Consider the following 18,791-nt stretch of genomic DNA (forward strand, 5'->3'; position numbering starts at 1 on the left):
AAAAGAAAAACAGAAAACCACTCACTGGTTTTAATTGAATAACTCATTAGCTTTAATACGAATAACTTTCTTACATGAATGCTGCTGTTAAATGCTCTGGCGAGGAGATAAACATGGCAGACTGTGTATAGATCACACAGGGCGGGGTCTATGCTAATAGGGTGGAGTCTGTCAGCAGTCATGGGCGGGGCCTGTACAAAGTGATGTCACATTGCACAGAAACTGCAAATAGCCTGTTCTGAGAGACTGCTTATGATTTATGAGAATTCAAAAAAAGAGGAGTGGGTGGATTTTTACCATTATAGGGTGGTTGTGTACACATACAGCAGACACATATTTATGTTTAAACATGAAGTGAATTTTGCATAATAGGTCCCCTTTAAGTCATTTAAACATCTGTGTTTAAACAATTTTTGCGAGAACTGTTTTAAATTTATCTGAACTATCAATTGTTTTTCAAATATTTTTTACCTCACAAGAATAATTATACAAAACTGAAATCATTCAAATGAATGAGAAACTTTTTTTTTTAACATTGTTTAATATTCCCAACCCTATGCAATAAAATTTAACACCACAGACCTATAAGTACACTGACATGAGGATGAGGAAAACATAAGTCTTAGCCACTTCTGAAAATTAATTTGTATTAAAGCTGGTGTCAAAATGCCTTTCCGAACAGTTAACAAAGATGTGTGTGTGTGCACGGTAATCGGCTAATTAAGAACGTGGAACAGATGTCGACAGACTCCGGGCTGCACAGGGTCAGTAAACAAAGCTGGCGATCATTAGAGTAACATTAGTTTCTGAACAAAGCCATAAACAACTCTATCAAACAAAACAATTTTTTACAGACAATCCAAAAACCTCGCCAAGTTTCAACAGTTTCAGCATTATAATTGCAGTTCAGCGTGACCTCTGACAAATTTAAATGAGCCATTTAAAAAATAGAGAGAAATAAAAAAAAAACCACTAAAAGCCATTAAAAATGACCACCAGTCAAAACAAACACCATAATATAGTCATAATATATAATAGATGTCAAAACAACCGGGATCTCTGAGGTGATTGGACAAACAGTCGTATTAATAACAAGGCAGAGGGTCAAAGGAGGCTGTGATTGGCAGATGCGAGAGCTGTCATGGCAAATTCAGGTGACACGTCTGACCTCACCACACCCACTCTGAGGGCTCAGAGAGGCCAGTTTGAAGCCCTCCACAGGGAGACGGCGCTGAAAACGCTCCTCTTTAGCCGTCTAATTGCTGGAGAGTGCGAGCCCACCCCAGCCTCATTACGCTCCACCAAGCCGTCTGCGTGTTTTAATGAGGAGCATGTTCTAATGAAGGCGTTTTTACAAAGGTTTTATTGTAGCTGAGAGCCATGTTGAGAGCGTAACCTTCAGCTCAGGAGTCAGGACAATAACCTTCGTAATGAGATCACAGCGAATGGCAAATAAACTGCGACAAGGTCTAAGAGAGAATAAAACTACCTTAAGCATGTGCACATTCACAGTAAAAAAAAAACATTACTGAATGAGTTCACACCAGTTTTGTGTCTTTGTTTTTGTGTAATTCTGTAATTAAGAGGAAGAATTATGTGTCAACGTTAAAACACAGAAGTCAACCAAGCCTTTTCGTTGCTCTTTGCATCTATGGTTAAATAAAGATGGAATGGAATCATGGAATATTTCCAAAGCACAAAAGGTTCTTTATAGTGGAAAAAAGGTTCTTCAGATTTCTTTTAAGGCAGGGGTGTCCAAATCTGCCCCTGGAGGGCCACTGTCCTGCTCCTTTAGCTTCAACTTGCCTGGAAGTTTCTAGAATACCAAGTAAGACTTTGAATAGCTGGTTCAGATGTGTTTAATTGGGGTGGAGCTAAACTCTACAGGACAGTGGCCTTCCAGGAGCATGAATGGACAGCCCTGTTTTCAGGCAAGATGGGATTTAAAATTAAAAAAACTCATATATATCATTATACTTCAACAATTGGTCAAATGAAGCTATTTTAAAAGTTTAGTATTTTGTTTATTGGGTGTAACAGAATAGGTTAACATTAGGGATGTCCCGATCCGATCCACGGCATCGGTATCGCGCCGATACTGGCCCAAAAACGCTAGATCGGATATCGGAGGGGAGAAAAAGAATTATCCGATACCTATGATCGATACCTATTAGGGGTGGAACGGTACATGTATTCGTACTGAACGTACGTTCGGTGCATGGATTTACACGGAGAATACACGGCATAAAAATAAATAAAACTCGCGTGCACATTAATTAATGTGATACTGTTAGATACGCGCATAGACATATGCGGGAACGCGCGTCTGTATCGCTTCAAACGCTCGCTTTATCATTATACGCGCGCAGCGCGTCCTATTCGCTTTGGCATGCGAATGGATTCAAACTGTTCAAGCATCGAACTAGACGCGATAGACGCGAATTTGACGCTCTATTCGCGTTTGGTGTGAATGCAGCAAAATGAACAGGCTGCGATGTCAAGATTGCATGGCTGGAATGTGTGTGTGTGTCAGAGAGAGAGAAGCACGGGCGCGATCGAACAGTGGAAACATAAAAACATACTCCGTCATTTTCATACAGGACATCATTAAAACTGCAAAAAGTGTTTACACATTCTACATTGAATAAAAAAGAAAATCAAATGTGTTTTTAAAAGTAGTATTATTTTATACAGAAATAAATTATTTATAATTCAGATGAGAATAAAGTTAAAGTTAATTAAAATTTTAAGGAAACAAATATATTGATCTGAAATATAGCAAATAAATTTTAAACTCATTCAGGTACAATTACCAAACATATCTCAAGGTCTTTTGAATAAAGGGTGGCAGTCTTTCATTATCATCTGTTGTTGTGGACTATATACTGGAGAAGAAGTATTTGTTCTCCATTTGAGTGAGATGTTTTTATGTGGCTAATTGAGCAAAGTGCTTCCATATATTTTATTATTAGTAGTATTAGTTCAAGAATAAAATAAAAATATCGGATTGATATCGGTATCGGCAAATAGCCAAAGCTGCGGTATCGGTATCGTATCGGAAGTGAAAAAGTGGTATCCCTAGTTAACATGCTTAAATGCTCAAGAAACATTATTCTTAATTTACTTCCAAAAAGCCTCTGATTGGCCAAACACCTCAAGCGTTCATCTTCCAAAGCTTTAAACAATTACAAACACAGTTAATAATGTCAACGGTATTAACGTACCAGTTCGACTTCGAGCCCGAGTCGGATTCTGAAAATGTGGATGATCAAGCCGATAGATTAGAACCAACTTTTCAAGCACGGCTTCAGGAGAACATTTCACAGTGGTAAGTAGTCTGTTGTATATAGCAAGCCTTGTACTCTTCCCAGGTTCTAGAAGCTCCTCTTTAAAATACGCTGTACACAAGCAAACTTTTGGGTTGTACTGCTCAGGAACAGAATTATAAATAAATCTTAACCACTGATTCCTAACAAATCAGTTGCATCCAAACACACAGCGTCTCCGCAAACAAGACGACAAGACAACAATTCACTTAAGTTTCGTCTTCTTTCTTTGCTTATGCATTTAGGTGGGCATTATTCTAATATTTCACATTGTGATGCAGACGCTTGAGGAAGCAATATCTGGACCTCTATCAAGGCGTTTGAAGCAGGTCTGGATCAGTGTTCTCTGTTAGAGAGAATAAATCCCTTTGTGGGAGACTATGAGCTTTGTAACTTTGCAGATCTTACACATGCACAAACTGATACTTTATAACACTAAAGGAAAAGGAAAACATAAAAAAGCAACATATGACCCCTTTAAGAAAAAAAAAAGAAAAAAAAAAAGAATAAAAAGGATCCATTATCTAATTAAATATTTGCATACATTTAGAACAGAAATCTGAACAATGGATGAAGCCCAGTTCAAAATTCTTGTTTCATTTTGTAGACTCAAAGGTTGTTACAGAGGGGATTTTGGATATCTCTGTCAATCACTCTTTCAAAAATACAGTCAACAGCCAGAAAAAGTTAAAAGATTTAAATGAATAAAATGTCTAAAATCAGGCAAATAATACATGAACAAACCCCTGTGTAAAAATCTATAGAATATATAGAATTGTACATCGAATATTTAAAACTGTAAGGTTTGGTGTATGCAAGTGCCACTGAAGTGGAGATTTTCTGGGAACTGCAAGGATATGCACTGTATTTGAAATCTACAGAAGCAAATAGATAAAGTTCAATAAATGAACACTTAAGGTTATTTTGGATGTTTTCTTTCCAATAATCTAAAAACAGCACGTTATGAAAAGCCAACAGGACAAGCATTTAAAAAAATCACCAACATATGTTTTGGGGAATCCAAACAGGTTTTCCTATGGCATCACTGCGAAAACCCCCTTTTGGTGAAACAGAAAATCCAAAGCATCAAAAGCAATCGATTTAGTTCAGGACTCATCTGTGTGTGAGTAACTCACTAACAATTACGGCCGTACCTTCAAGGAACAGCTGAACCATAAATCTAATACACTCAGACATCTGCCAAAGAGATTACAAGTTGACGTCCCTCATCAACATCCGGCGACGATGTGCAGCTGAGAGCCAGCACACAAAAGTTCATCCCAGAGATTGATGCCGTGCCGTGAGTGAGGGATTTCTGGTGAAACCTATAAAAATCACATTCCTGGACCAAAAGAGGACACTGAAGAGGTGTTAATGCGAGGCAGGTAGACTCGGGAAGCACACGCTAATTGGAGAGCAGGTCTAACGCCCAGCAGCCTGCAGTGGCTAGTGAGAGGCGAGGAGGAAGATCGAGAGCGACGCGAGCATGTAAGAGGAAAGACCACAGGGAATTATCAAATCAATTAACATCCAATTCCTAAACGAAGCTCTGCCCCGTGCCTCTGAGCGCAAACTGCTCGGCTGCGTTATCATCTGTGAGGGGACGTGCCCGGGCCGCTTTCGTACTGTTGGTGAAACACTCATCGCCTGAACGTAGCGCCCAATTAGATGGGAAATGCCACAGCAGCAGACGCAGTCACTGATCTGATGGAGGGATTGTGGTCAGCGGCTCCACGGATGCTTGTCTGCGGTGTCTGTCTCTCTATGAGTCTCTTTCCGAGGAGATTCGAAGATGTCACGGGTCAAAAGGATATTATAAATCGAACAAAGTTTGATTAAAGGACCAATGAAGAGCCCCACATAGAAAGGGCGTCCACAGAAGTCTGCAGGATCTGAACAAACATCTGTTAACTTCTGCAGCGTCTAGTTCTGCACAATTCATTAAAGTATAATCAAAATTGTGATATGACTTGAAACTTATTATTGAAGTTTTTTTTCCAATTTTCCACCAATTCAATTCAATTCTCATTTATTTATATAGCGCTTAAATGCATGTCGACATTACAATTTAGTGTAATCTGTTATCAGAGTGATGGTGTCCAAGTTATGCATTTCAGAAATGTACATAGACAAATTACACAGTTAGCTAATAATGTATTAATTTAAGGCAGAAACAAAATAGATTTTTACATATTTACATCAAAAATGTAATTGTAACAATTTTGTAATAATTGTAATAATTTTACTAACATTTTTAAAAAAAAATTACATTTTATACAACCATAGAAATATGTCTTTCATAATATTAGATATTATAATAACAACTAGTATTAAGAAAATAAGAACTATAATAAAAAAAATAGTGAAAAAGTGAAAAACTACTACTACTACTACTAATAATAATAATAATAAAATAAAAAATAAATGTATTGAGCAATATAATAATGTATAATTTTAATTATAATTATTATTGTTGTTCAATATAATAATAATAATAGACTTATTTTTCAAATATACTATTCTAATAATATAATAATATGTATATTATTATGTCTATGTTTATCATTAAAGTTATTCAAATATATATTATTACTAATATTTTGTTAATATTCATGTTGATTGTGTTCCAAATTTTTTTTAATTTAAGGTAGAATAAGATAATATCACAACTGAAAAGCGAACTGAAAAAAGATTCAAGTCTAGGTACAATGTGACCACGAGTTGTGAAAAAACATTTATCACATCACAGTTCAAATCCCAAATGCAGAATATAAGTGTATATATATATATATACACATATACACACATTTTAAATATATAAAATCAAAATCAGCATAAAAAAATGCAAAACAGTGCCTTTGGGCCAGCCAGTGGGATTCAATAAGGACTAGCATGAAGCTGAAGCACCAGTGAGTGAGCGAGAGGACAGCAGGGAGAACTGAAACACTGTGCACTGCAGAGGCTGGGGAGCTCTGATTGATCTCCTCATGAGATGAGGGACACCACTGGAGCCTCTGATCAGCGCAAGAGTGTGTGCGTAAGTGTGTGTGTGTGTGTGTGGGGCAGGTTCTGTCTGACACCAAGGAAATTAATCCCTCATTTATGTACCTGCAGTGTCAAGAGGCTGAGAGATGCTTCAGAGATATGGCTCTGCGCCAGGCCACCCGTGAGACGCTCTCTATCTGCTAATGCCTCACTATACTGCAGGCTCTCTAATACATGTAACATTTAAATAAAACTTTTCTTTCAGTACCTATAAAACAAGAGCACGTAATGAGGATTCCCTATTATAATTCAACATAAAACCATTGAAAGTCTATTCACCCAAAACGCAGATGCTTCAAAATGTTCATTAAGAGATAGTAAAAGAAATCCATATAAAACAAGTGATTTAATCCAAGTCTAATGAAGATGAACAGATTTAAATTAGGCTTTTATTCATATATAAACATTGATCAGAGAACGTACATAAAGCACTCAAATTTGGTAAACAAAAGCTCAAACATGCTTGATTGATGCCCGAGAACCAATAAGGTTCATTCTCATGTGGCACGCCAGTAGGTTTGAGCTTCCGCAAGAACCAATAAGGTTTGTTCTCACGTGTCAAGCATGGTTGCTGATCAATGTTTATATTCAAACTGTTCATCATATAAGCCGATTGTGTGTCTTCAGAAGACAGGATAACACGGTTGTTCTACATGTTGGGGAACAGCAGCCACCCCTCTCTCTTGAGAACACGCGTTATCGTCTTGATTGCTCTTGGCATCGCACATACAAATGATCCCAGCGCAAGCCCAGTCGGAAGAGAGTCAGATTATAGCCAGAACCCTGTGCTGCTCTCTTCTCCGCACAGCTGCCTGCTATAGCTCAGCCTTCCCATCTGCCACTAGTGCGGCGCCCTGCTCTCAGCACCGCTGTAGCCGGCCAGCCTCATTTCTTCTTCATTAACCGCCACTGACTTTAACAGGATTTATGCAAATAGAGCCGCAGGAGGTGAGAGATCACTGCTGGCAGCATTAGCACTCGCTTGTGTGCCTCCAAAAAAAAGTACCTCCAAAGTCCCTTTAAGGCAATTCGCTCAGCGGCCATTTAGGTAACGCTTCTGGGCAGCTATTTTCCACCTAGGTAATGTCTGAATAAAAGTATTAATTTCTTTTCTTTTTGAAATCCTATTGCATGAGGGTGCTCTATATAATATATAGTTATTTATGGTTTAATTCATGAATGTCTCACCACTTAACATGTGGCAGATAAATGTTTTTCAAATTTTAAGAGCATTTTTTTTAAGTATGTTTTTTGTAAGAAATAATAATAAAATACTATGCCTAAACTACTTAACTACCTAATAAACTTTAAAAAAAAAATTCAAGAATTGTTTTCCTTTAATGATTATTTTCTTCTTCATTATGATATCAGAACAGTTATATCATCCTGACATTTTTGATAAAAAATATTTGAATGAATGTGAATTGAAATGAATTGTAATTTTTTTTTAAATAATAGAATCATCGAAGAGTTCAAGTGATTGCATGTATAACTTGCATTTTAATGTATTTTAATGTATGGGGGAAAAAATGTATGTCACACCATTGATCCATAGCTCATTTTTCGACATTCGCATTATGATTGTCCTAAGCAGGATTTTAGTATTACAATGCCACACATGTCAGCGAAGACGCAATGTATTCTCCGATGTCTAATTTGCAGAAAAGAGGGGCCGATTACAGCGTCGCTTCGTTGCCCAGGAGTCTTGTGCAAATGTCCTTGCCTCCTATGGAGCCTCTCAATGTGAACCCAGCGGGTTCCGAACGCAACCCACACATCCAAAAGGTCTGCAGCTTCGCTCTTGAACGCCAGCTGCGCTGTACGGTGGAAGCGCTTCTCCGCTGTGGCACGCTAATAAACACAGATCTCACTTAAAGGCAGCTTTAATCAGAGATGCAATTTGTTCATTAGAAAATTACAAACAAGGCCACGGCGCTGACATGAGAGGGCACGATTAGTGCCGCTAATTACCTGATTCTTTCACTCCAGCTGAGATGCGCAGAGGATGATCTCGCCCCCCCACCCCCACGCTAGCTAGCGCTTTTCTTTACTCTCTCACTACACACCCTTGTTTGTGACAAATTAAGGCCAAGTCAAACTATCTCTCCCACAGTGTAGACGAAGGGGGGTCGTCTTCACATCACATTCTGCTTCCCCCCCCAAACACACCACTTGTCAGGGAGGGCTGATGGGAAAGATGGGCCCATATGCAGATTGGTAGACTGCACTTCATTAGGCTCCTCTTAGCTTTTTTTCTATCCCCACGCTTGACAGGGAAAAAGAAGGTGGACGAGTGAGATGGTGTAGGGGTTTTGGCTGTGGTGGGGGGGTATAGTGCATTGAGGAGAGAAAAATCCCTTCCCACATCTTATCCTAATGATCTCATTTCAGCACACGGGAGAGCCTGGCTCTAATTGATGTCAAGTGCGTGCTTTCACTGTTAATCAAGAAGATGGCATCAAACGGGCTTCTCGCGGGTCTGAGTACTGATCTGAGGCCCCTTCGTCCACAATACGCCGCTGTTGGACTCCAATTATACCAGCCCAGACGGCCGGCCAGATCCTACCTGTTTAATTGGGATAGCGCGGCCACTTCCAATGCTGTCTGCGCGGCCATCCATCCCTTTCTTCTCCCTGTCTGGTTCGCTTCCCTTCCGAGACTGTGGGGGAGAAGACATCATTTTAGTCAAAGGCGAGATAGCTGCTAATTGAGCCTTACTTCAGACCAGATCCAGTTTGGAGTGCAGGGCACACTCTTGACTTCAAAAGTCAAGGGGGTGTGGGAGGGGTCAACTTGACCTTGGCGTGACCCCACCCCCCCAACTTCTTGAAAGCAAGACGTGGTACATGTGCAGGACGTACACTACTAAAGAGCTTACAACACCGGAAGAATGGCTGTCAATTTAAGGGGTTACTGACCATATAAAATGTGTATATATATATATATAAACACACAAATACATATACACATATACATATATATATATATATATATATAAACACACAAATACATATACATATATATGTATGTATATGTATTTGTGTGTTTTTTATATATATACACAAACAAAATGTATACATACATATATATTTATATTCAAAGTTTGACGTTGGTAAGATTTTGTAATATTTTTGAAAGTCGTCTTACCAGAACATGCTCACCATCGTCATTATCATTACTTATCATTATTAATGCTTAAAACAGTTGTGCTGCTTAATATTTGGCAACACCTAAGCTCCAAAATTATCAAAAATATTTATTGTCAAGACAACTATCGCATAGCGGTAACGTTTCGAGCACGCAGGCTCTTCATCTGTCTGATGAAGAGCCTGCGTGCTCGAAACGTTACCGCTATGCGATAGTTGTCTTTACAATAAATATTTTTGATAATTTTGGAGCTTAGGTGTTGCCGACTTTACTTTATTTTTTACTTGTTGTTTTTTAGTCGAGCACCCTTTTGAGATTGATGTGCGTGCTTTTGTTTCATTTTTCTTCGCTGCTTAATATTTGGAAATGGAAATTATAATTTTTTCCAGGATTCTTTGATGAAGCAGAAATCATTTGCAACATTAAAGCATCCTTGCTGAATAAAAGTATTACATTAAGTAAATGAAAAAAAATTCAAAACTTACTGACCACAATTCATTTGAACAAAATTGTACATAAAAAAATATATATATAAATAAAACAATCAAAAAAGTATATATATTTATCATTTTATTTTATTTTAGTTGATGTTGTACTCAGTTTGTAACAAATGAAATTAAATGAACTGCTGTTATTGTAGTTTTGTAATTTTACTTACAAAGTTAAGAAACTAATTAACAATTGTAATCGCGCCTATATGTCTAATGGGAGAGCAGACTGACCGTAAAGAGGTTGGAGCGTCGTTTGGACTGTTTGCGGACGGGTGTAGGGGTGTTGGCAGTTTGGGGTACATCGATACGCAGTTCCTTCTGACTGGTACTGGGAGTGGAGGGAACGGAAGAAGAGTAATCGCTCAAACTGCCTCCACCATTACTGGTCTGTAACGCACACACAGAGCGAGAATGACTTAGCAAGAAAAGCAAGAAAATAATCTCATGTTACAAAGAAAGACCACAGGCCTCCTTTTTTCTGAGCTTCACCTAAGCCTCTCTAAGCTTGGCTGCACATACACAGGCTCACTTGTACACTGCTAATGAGAAATCAATGAGGACTGAGCCATGCGGAAGAGGATTACTGTCAGCAGGGGGATAAAACATAGATAAAGAAACAGTGAATTCTTCAGTGGATTATTCAGGAGACGAGACTTCAATTGACGAGTAAAATTTGAGTCTTAAATTTAACAAGTTCACATGTATTTTACATATTGGAGTGTTTGACAAGCTACAATAAAGGTTTTTTTTTTTTTTTTTTTTTTTACACCATACTGGTTTTGCATGGAAACCAATTGGGTCAATTTGACACAATTTGTCCAGCCTTTCCAAAACACATCCAAACACTTTGAATGCACACTCATAACCCTAAATAATAAGAAAAAAAGAAATCGTTCACAACATTTCAAGAAATAATTTAACAAGCGTTTCAAATCGAACAGGTCACAACCCAACCCAACCCAACAGGAAGGTTAAGTGTGTGAGACTCACCTGACTGATATGCACTGCAGACACAGGCGCTGCGCAGACGGAGGAGTGGCTTGGAGAATTGGGCAGTGACTTACAGGGTCCGATTGAGAGTTGTTGTTTCTTCCGGGATGCAACTATTTTCTGAGCCACTGAAATTACAAAGAAATGGAAAAGGTCAGAGGGAGTTTATGCATTATGGAGAAGGACCAACAACAAGTGTGCAGAGAACACAATGGCAGTTTAGTCTGTAGTTAGATGGGTAAAGTGGTCTACTTTATTACCCCTCATGAGAGAGAGAGAGAGTGTGTGTGTGTGTGGAGAATCGCTAACCCAGGCCGCTCCTAATTTGCCCATCACTCTCCTCCACAGGCAAGCACTCGCCCCGCACTCAAAGCCTCCAAGGCCCATTATTTCAACATTTCCCCTCCCTCGGCCATTTCTCTTTCCCCCCGATGCTCTGCCCGTGCCAGGAAAAGGGCGGTGTCAGTCAATCGCTCGCCTCTGTCCCTATCGATCGGTTGACGGCCCCTGTGGCAATCTAGCGCTCGGCCCACGGAGAAATATTCTACCGCTTCGTCATCTCGCGGCTAACGACATTGATCCCATCATGTGGAGAGAAGCTTACGGAGAACCGCTCATTCTTTAACCCATTAATCCCGTAAAACAGACACACGCTGAGGAAAGAAGTGTAGAGAGTGGCTTTTTATTCCCTCTCAGAACTTACTTGTAACTCTTAAGTTGTGAACTGTCAATGCAAAACTGAAAGTCTCTGATTAAACACTCCTCCAAACATAATGGTGATTAGATTCATTTTCCCTTGAGCACAAAACATTCGCCCTCTAGTGTTCAGAAACTTCCTCAATCCCTGAAACTGAAGTGGCTCTCAGGAGGCAGGAGGGAGTTAACGGTCCAAGTGCCCAGAACTCAATTACTCCACTTCCCAATAAATAGGGCCGGCTCTCATTCCGCTGTAAATGAAGTCATTGTTTTAATTGGACCTATTAAACGTCTGAGTTTTAATTATGATTCCGTCATAAACATTTACCTTCAGGTGAGAGATCAGATCACTGTCCAAGGGCAAACGGCATGCTACTCTGCTAAAAAATTCTCTCGACGCAATAGTCTCATGCTCTCCCTGTCCCATCTGCCGCTCCAAGAGAAAAGCTGTGCAGCTGTGTTTATTTAGACTCGTCGTGACACGCTACCACGCTAATCGGCTAATTATAATCATAAACGAGCAGCTCCTCTCATTTCAACAAATGAGAGGAAAGAGAAGCCGCAACTGTTACAAACATCCACAATAAAGCAAAGGAAAAATCTAGGTTAAAACGAGTTCTTAAAAATGCACTCTTCGTGTTCATGATGATTTTATATGGTTTTGAAAAACCTACAATTTTTCAAGGAAAGCATAAAATTATAGAATTTTCTAATGATGAATTTTTACTATAGAGATTTCAAGGAAAGTAAATATAATAATTACATTAATACTGTAATTTTCACCTTGTATGCGTGTACGCATCTTAACTCTTTCCCCGCCAGCAGTTTTCTAAAAAGTTTCCAGCCAGCACCAGCATTTTTGATCATTTTCACAAAACTTTCATGGCCTAGAGAATATTTTGTTGTATTATACCTGAATATACAATACATCAAAAGAAAGAACAGAACCTTTACTTTAAAAAAATAAAATGTTATTCTAGCTTCATGCATACATTTTTTTTATCAACACTTGAATGTGGGTAAGTTTCATAAAAAAAATAAAAAAAATAAAAAGCAACATGTTGAACCAAAAGCTGAGAAAAATCACGTTCCAGATCGGACTCAGAACGATGAACAAAACATAGATCAACACAGCCAAAGCTTGCACAGTCCTATAACTCTTCATGGGTTCGACATTTCATTCGTTAACGTTTGGCCGTTTTGATTTATATGCTATTTAATGTTTGTAAAACATGCAAGTAAGCAATGCTTCCATTGCTTGTTTCTGCTGCTTGTTTGCCTGTGTTTTGATCCGGAGATGAAGATGTGTAATAGTCCCCCCCCCCCAAAGGTAAAACGGAATGCCAGAAAATTCTGTCAATGGCGGGGAAGCGTTATAAGTATATTTTTGAATAATTTTCAAGGTAAAAAGCATTTCAAACACAATGAATTATGAATTAATAAATATAACCTTTTTGGGGGGCCATATCTGATATTTTAAGAGGCTAAATTACTTTTGACCCTATATGAGGGTCTGCAGAGGTTATGTGTTCACCTGTTTCATGTTTTTTATGTTGTATTTTGGTATATATAAACCCCACATTTTAAGAGAATATGTACACACACAAATCAGTTTTGTTAACTTTTTTTGTAAAAACATTTTCAAACTTTTTTTTTACTATTATTCTTTTATTGAGGCTTTTTCATCTTGATATAATGGCAGTTGTATGTATGAGACTGACATTTTTACTGTATGCCCCTCAAAAAATATAAACATTTTAATTCAGATATTAAAAACACGCTCATTATAGAAACAGTGTATTCAAGTCATTGTGTGCACGCGTTACATAGACTGATAGGAATTTAAACGAATAGATTTGTACAAAAAAAAAATAGAGCATTATGTCATTGACCCTTATGTTAAAAGCAATGCAGCTCACAAACCCGCAGTGGCCTCCATGAAAACACTTAACTCTGTTATTACCCCCGAATCTTCTAGAGAGCTTTATAATGACCATTCATAATAAGTCAAGCCATTTAAGTATTATTGGACAATAGCACTGCAGGAGCATGGAGGTGGTGAGAGATATATGTCCACAGATCCCTCTCCAGACACCCCTGCTGTATTTTACTTTAAGTGTTAAGAGCAGTTATGATAAGACTGGGTTAAATATTTAAACTGCACAGCTAATACAATTTAACTTTGACTATCAATCTTGGCTCCCCTGTGAGAGGCAGCCATTTATCCTGCCGGAAACATTTCCCGTTTGATCAGATTTATGGCAGGAGGTCTGAGAAGCAGAAGCATAGCCATCATAGAGTAGGATCATTCACTCCACTGGAGCTTCTCTTTTCTTCAGATTTTAGAGGATTGTGCCTTCTATTAAAGACAATAAGAATATTCTCGGCTATACAACACATTGATGACATCTGTCAGTAGTTATTTATACATTTGCACACTTATAAAACAATTAGGACAGAGTGGACATCAATAGTCAGGTTACTTTCCACATGAGTATAATTATACAAATCAGGGATTTCTGATTATAAAATGCTGAATGTAAACTCTGTGATATGAATAACATTTCCACAATGCACATAAAAACTAATGTTTATTCAGTATGCAGACATGAGCATAAACTATGAAGAAAACACTTTAACAAATAAAGTCCTAGATGCAAATTTAAAAAGCCCCATGTATTAATAATTTAATCTAAGAGGAAAATATGATCAAACTAATATCAGTAATTTGTGTTGTTTAATAGGCAAAAAATGTAAGAGAACGGAATATGCTGGAAAATTCACTGGAATAGACATACACTGACAGAAAAATAAACGAATTAACGAACACATCACAATTAATCAAAGTTATTGCGGTTTACGTATTAATCAGAATTAGTGGTTTACTAGACTGAGTTTCTCTTTTTTTTTAGCGCCAAGTTATCAGTGAATCCGATATTTTTAAAAACGACACCAGATTATGGAAAAATGCTTAAATATCACGAAGGATATTGGTACAACCGATTGTCGGTCGATCTCTAAATGCAATGGTGTAAATCGCAGCTCTTTTCGCACTTGACGTTTCAAATCATGATTGTATCAATTACATTGTTACACCAGTAGGTGGCGACAAGTGACTTAAAAAAATTATGTCAATGAATCATTCATTCAAATGCTGATTCATGCATTAATGAAACAAGTGAAGTCTTTATGAGTGAGTCATTGAATTATTCACTCAAACTTTTTTTTTATTAATTCAAATTAAATCAATATTTTTTAATAGACTTCTGTTTAGTTGCCTTTTCAGAATCGTGAGAGAATCGTGATCTCTATTTTAAACGAAAAAAATCATGATTCTCATTTGTGACCCTGGACCACAAAACCAGTCAAATGGGTAAATTTTTTTAAATTGAGATTTATACATCATACAAATAAGCTTTCCATTGATCTATGGTTTGTTAAGATAGGACAACAGTTGGCCGAGATAATGTCCCGAAAATCTGGAATCTGAGGGTGCAACAAATTTTAAACATTGAGAAAATCACTTTTAAAGTTGTCCATTTATGTTCGCGATTGTGCTGCATTCACTCACAAAAATAAATGTTTTATCCATTTACGGTAGGAAATTTACAAAATATCTTCATGGAACATGATCTTTACTTAATATCCTAATGATTTTTGGCATAAAAGAAAAATCGATAATTTGGATCCAGACAACGTATTGTTGGCTATTGCCACAAATATACCCGTGCTACTTGTGACTGGTTTTGTGATCCAGGGTCACATTTTATTCAGAATCGTGCAGCTCTACTATTAATCCACAACCATTATCTTGCTCTAATTTATCGGCCATGTTGCTGTGTTTATTTATTCACTAAATTACACTACCTTGAGGTCAACAGAACCTGCTGAACAAAGACCTGGACCCCCGACTCCGCAACACAGGTTGTGACCTCTCTTCTAAACGCTGAGCTGATACAACAGACTGACCTTTATCCTCGACCCCCAGAGAGAAATGAGCAAAGAGAAAAAAAGACCACAACGTGCAAAGGGAGAATGGACTGAACCGGTAAGTCAGACTAAATAAAGACACAGGTATGTTTATCAGGCTGCTGTCAGAGCGGTAAGTAGCAGTGTGCTATAAATATTAGCTAATGAGTTGGAGGAGAGCAGGGCAGATGAACCACCCGCCAGGAATCTTGTATAAAGGTCGAAGAGCTCCTGCACTTACTGTTCAGTAATTAGACCTACACAAGACAAAATACACACTCGAGTAAACACAGACTCGCATCCACACAAAACCCCAACCGTTTACGTGCGGCATGCAGGGAATTAAGCCACAGGTGTAACAGTGATAGTTATGACATGCTGACAGCTTTTTTCTCTCTCCATCAATCACAAATGTACACCGCAAAACTGATCTGATTGGACAGCTTTGAGTCCTGACCGGGTCCTCACGTAGATGCGAGAGAACTGTAGTGTTGTCTCTGCCCAAATGAAGACTGTTCTGAGGACTGTGATAAAATGCACTAAATGTGACATCCCAGACAAAACAAAAGATGATATATCTGGATGATATATACATATATCCGGACTTTTTACATACATCTAAAATTAATTTACATTAGCTAAAGTATCATGAACTAACAATGAACAACATCTTTTGTCGTATTTATTATTCTACACTTCTAATCAGTAAGTTTTCTCAAATAATTAATACTTTCAGCATATTATAATGATTTCTGAAGGGTCACGTGACACTTGAGTAATGCCTGCTGAAAATACATTAATCAAGATTAATACAAGCTAGTTTGTGTTCCCTAACTGATGTTAATGAAATGAACGGCAGACTAAGAGCCAGAACCCCTGGTTCTCAAAACCGATCACACATGTTGTGAACTAGTAGCCGATCCACAGAATCCCAGGACTGACAGTAGCAGATGAATTATATGGATGAAGTTATCAAAATAAACAAATATTCTACAAATAACCCACATGTGCCACCGTGGTCCTTCACACTTTTGGTGACAAACAGCAACAACAACTTAACTAATAACTCCAATACAAAATATATGACAAAATAACAATGAAGTAATGGTCAAACCACAGGGGCCTATGAAAGAGATGAAGATATAAATAGTGGGAATGAAGAGAGAGGAAGCGCACAGCAGACCTCGTTAGCTGTTAGCGTACGCTAACAAAGCTCTACATCCTCACTCTGACAATGTGACAAGCCAGCGCGCGTGAGGGGAAGGATGGGGGGGGGGGGGGGGGCGTAATTAGGATAATTAAATTAGCACGCTGATGGACGCAGGCTGGGGAACTGTCAGGACCCCTCTCCTCTACCCAAGTACCACAGACAAACACATACACACACTCTGTAGGCGTAGAAATACACACGCACCCACGTCCAGATGCGAGCTCAGAACCGTGGATTCCATTTAAACAGTGGGCGCATTTAGGAAAGCACTACAAAAATAAACCACTACTCGGGTAAACCCTCAGCTGACCCTGACTGAATAAATTGCCTCACTTTATTTCTCCACTGGCCATCTCGTAAACACTTCGTTACATAAATCTAATGCAGATAACTAGTGCACCAATTATTTTTAATGGTTAATGTTCTTGTTATTTGCGTGTTGGCATCTCTATGATTCTGGGAAAGTAATGCAACTCGCTCGCCTGCATTATTTGATTTATGGCAATTCAGGTCATTATATTACTGCATGCTCAACCAAAGACAATTATCATTTATTAGAGGCAAAAGGCCACGAGGAGCTTGAGCCCTGTTCTTAAACATGAGCAAACTTGTATATATAGACTTTTGTCCCATTAGGAATTATGAATTTCGAGTGAGTAATAATTGATTGTGACAGAAAGTAACCCAAGGTGATCAAACATGCATAAAACTGCAGTGCAAATCAATGGGCATGATGATGCTTCTTTATATAAAAAAAAAAACAATTTTCCTGATAAACTGCACTTACATTAATACTCCGCTGAATCTCTCAAATCAATCGAGAAAACTAACAAAGCAGAACAGCTTCAAGAAAAATGTACCTGGTGCGATAGTGTATCACAATATTTATTTCACGTTGAAAAATGAAGTAACAAAATAAAAAGTCTGAAAAAATATATTTTACTTTCATTTTAATTTTATATGATGAAAACAAGAAGAAAGAGGAAGAATAGGCACACTTTTAGATAAAACAGATATGTTGTTAAATTATGTTATGTTGTATTATATTAACCTATATTATAGTACAATACGTTATATTAAATTGTATTTTAACAAAGCCAGATAGGATACTTTTCTTTCTCTCATTAAATACTAGAATGACACACAAAAATATACATTGTTCCAGTGTGATATGATTATGGAGTCAAACAGACTTAAGTTCCATCCATACTGTTTCTAATTTGAGATGATCTTAAATATCAACAGCTATTGTCCAGTTCCCTCACATAATCATACAGAGCCTGTAAATATGCAGTGTGCCAATGATTAAAACTCTTTAATTATTGTCACATGAGTAGTAATGACAAAAATAGGCCCAAATCAGGCAAACAAAATGGAATGAGTAGCGCGCACACACACACACACACACACACACACACACACACACACACCTCTGGGTAGTTGCTATGCTATCAATGCAACACAAAACATTAAAATAATCATTTTGGTACTCATCAATAAATTCCACTACAGTGGATAATTAGAATGCATGATTAATTGAGGATAATGAAATGAGAGATGCGAAGAGACAGCGTCAGTAATGATCAGGAATTTAGCCTTTTCTTGCTCTCATTTAGTGCTGCTGATGAGCTTGGCCATCACACAGACATGCAGCCACTCTTTTTACACACACTGTTCAATTACAGCAGTCTTGGCTGCAGCCAACGGTGTAATAATTAAGAAGATAATAGCTGAGCGTTTAGAGTGTAAATCTCCCTCCTGGACGGAGCACTGAACGGTTCAGCCTTGAAGAGCTGCGTGCATCTGCCGCCCAGCCACACACACACACACACACACACACACACACACACACACACACACACACACACACCTGCATGTGCAAATACACAACACCCACGTAAAGCCGCATGCAAACAA

The 18,791-nt window shown here is 38.1% G+C and overlaps 1 protein-coding gene across 2 annotated transcripts in view; it reads right to left on the minus strand.

Annotated features, from left to right (window-relative positions):
* Window positions 1-18,791, minus strand: part of agap1 (ArfGAP with GTPase domain, ankyrin repeat and PH domain 1) — a 102,180-nt gene that overhangs the window by 71,551 nt on the left and 11,838 nt on the right. For both annotated transcript variants that reach the window (XM_084425361.1, XM_084425362.1), the window contains 3 exons: window positions 11,000-11,127; window positions 10,241-10,396; window positions 8,938-9,030 (listed from right to left, as the gene is read on the minus strand). In XM_084425361.1, the coding sequence (XP_084281487.1) occupies window positions 8,938-9,030; window positions 10,241-10,396; window positions 11,000-11,127 (377 nt within the window). The remainder of the gene's footprint in view (window positions 1-8,937; window positions 9,031-10,240; window positions 10,397-10,999; window positions 11,128-18,791) is intronic.

Source organism: Rutilus rutilus, assembly GCF_951802725.1.
Source record: "Rutilus rutilus genome assembly, chromosome: 12".
In the NCBI taxonomy this organism is placed as follows: domain Eukaryota; kingdom Metazoa; phylum Chordata; class Actinopteri; order Cypriniformes; family Leuciscidae; genus Rutilus; species Rutilus rutilus.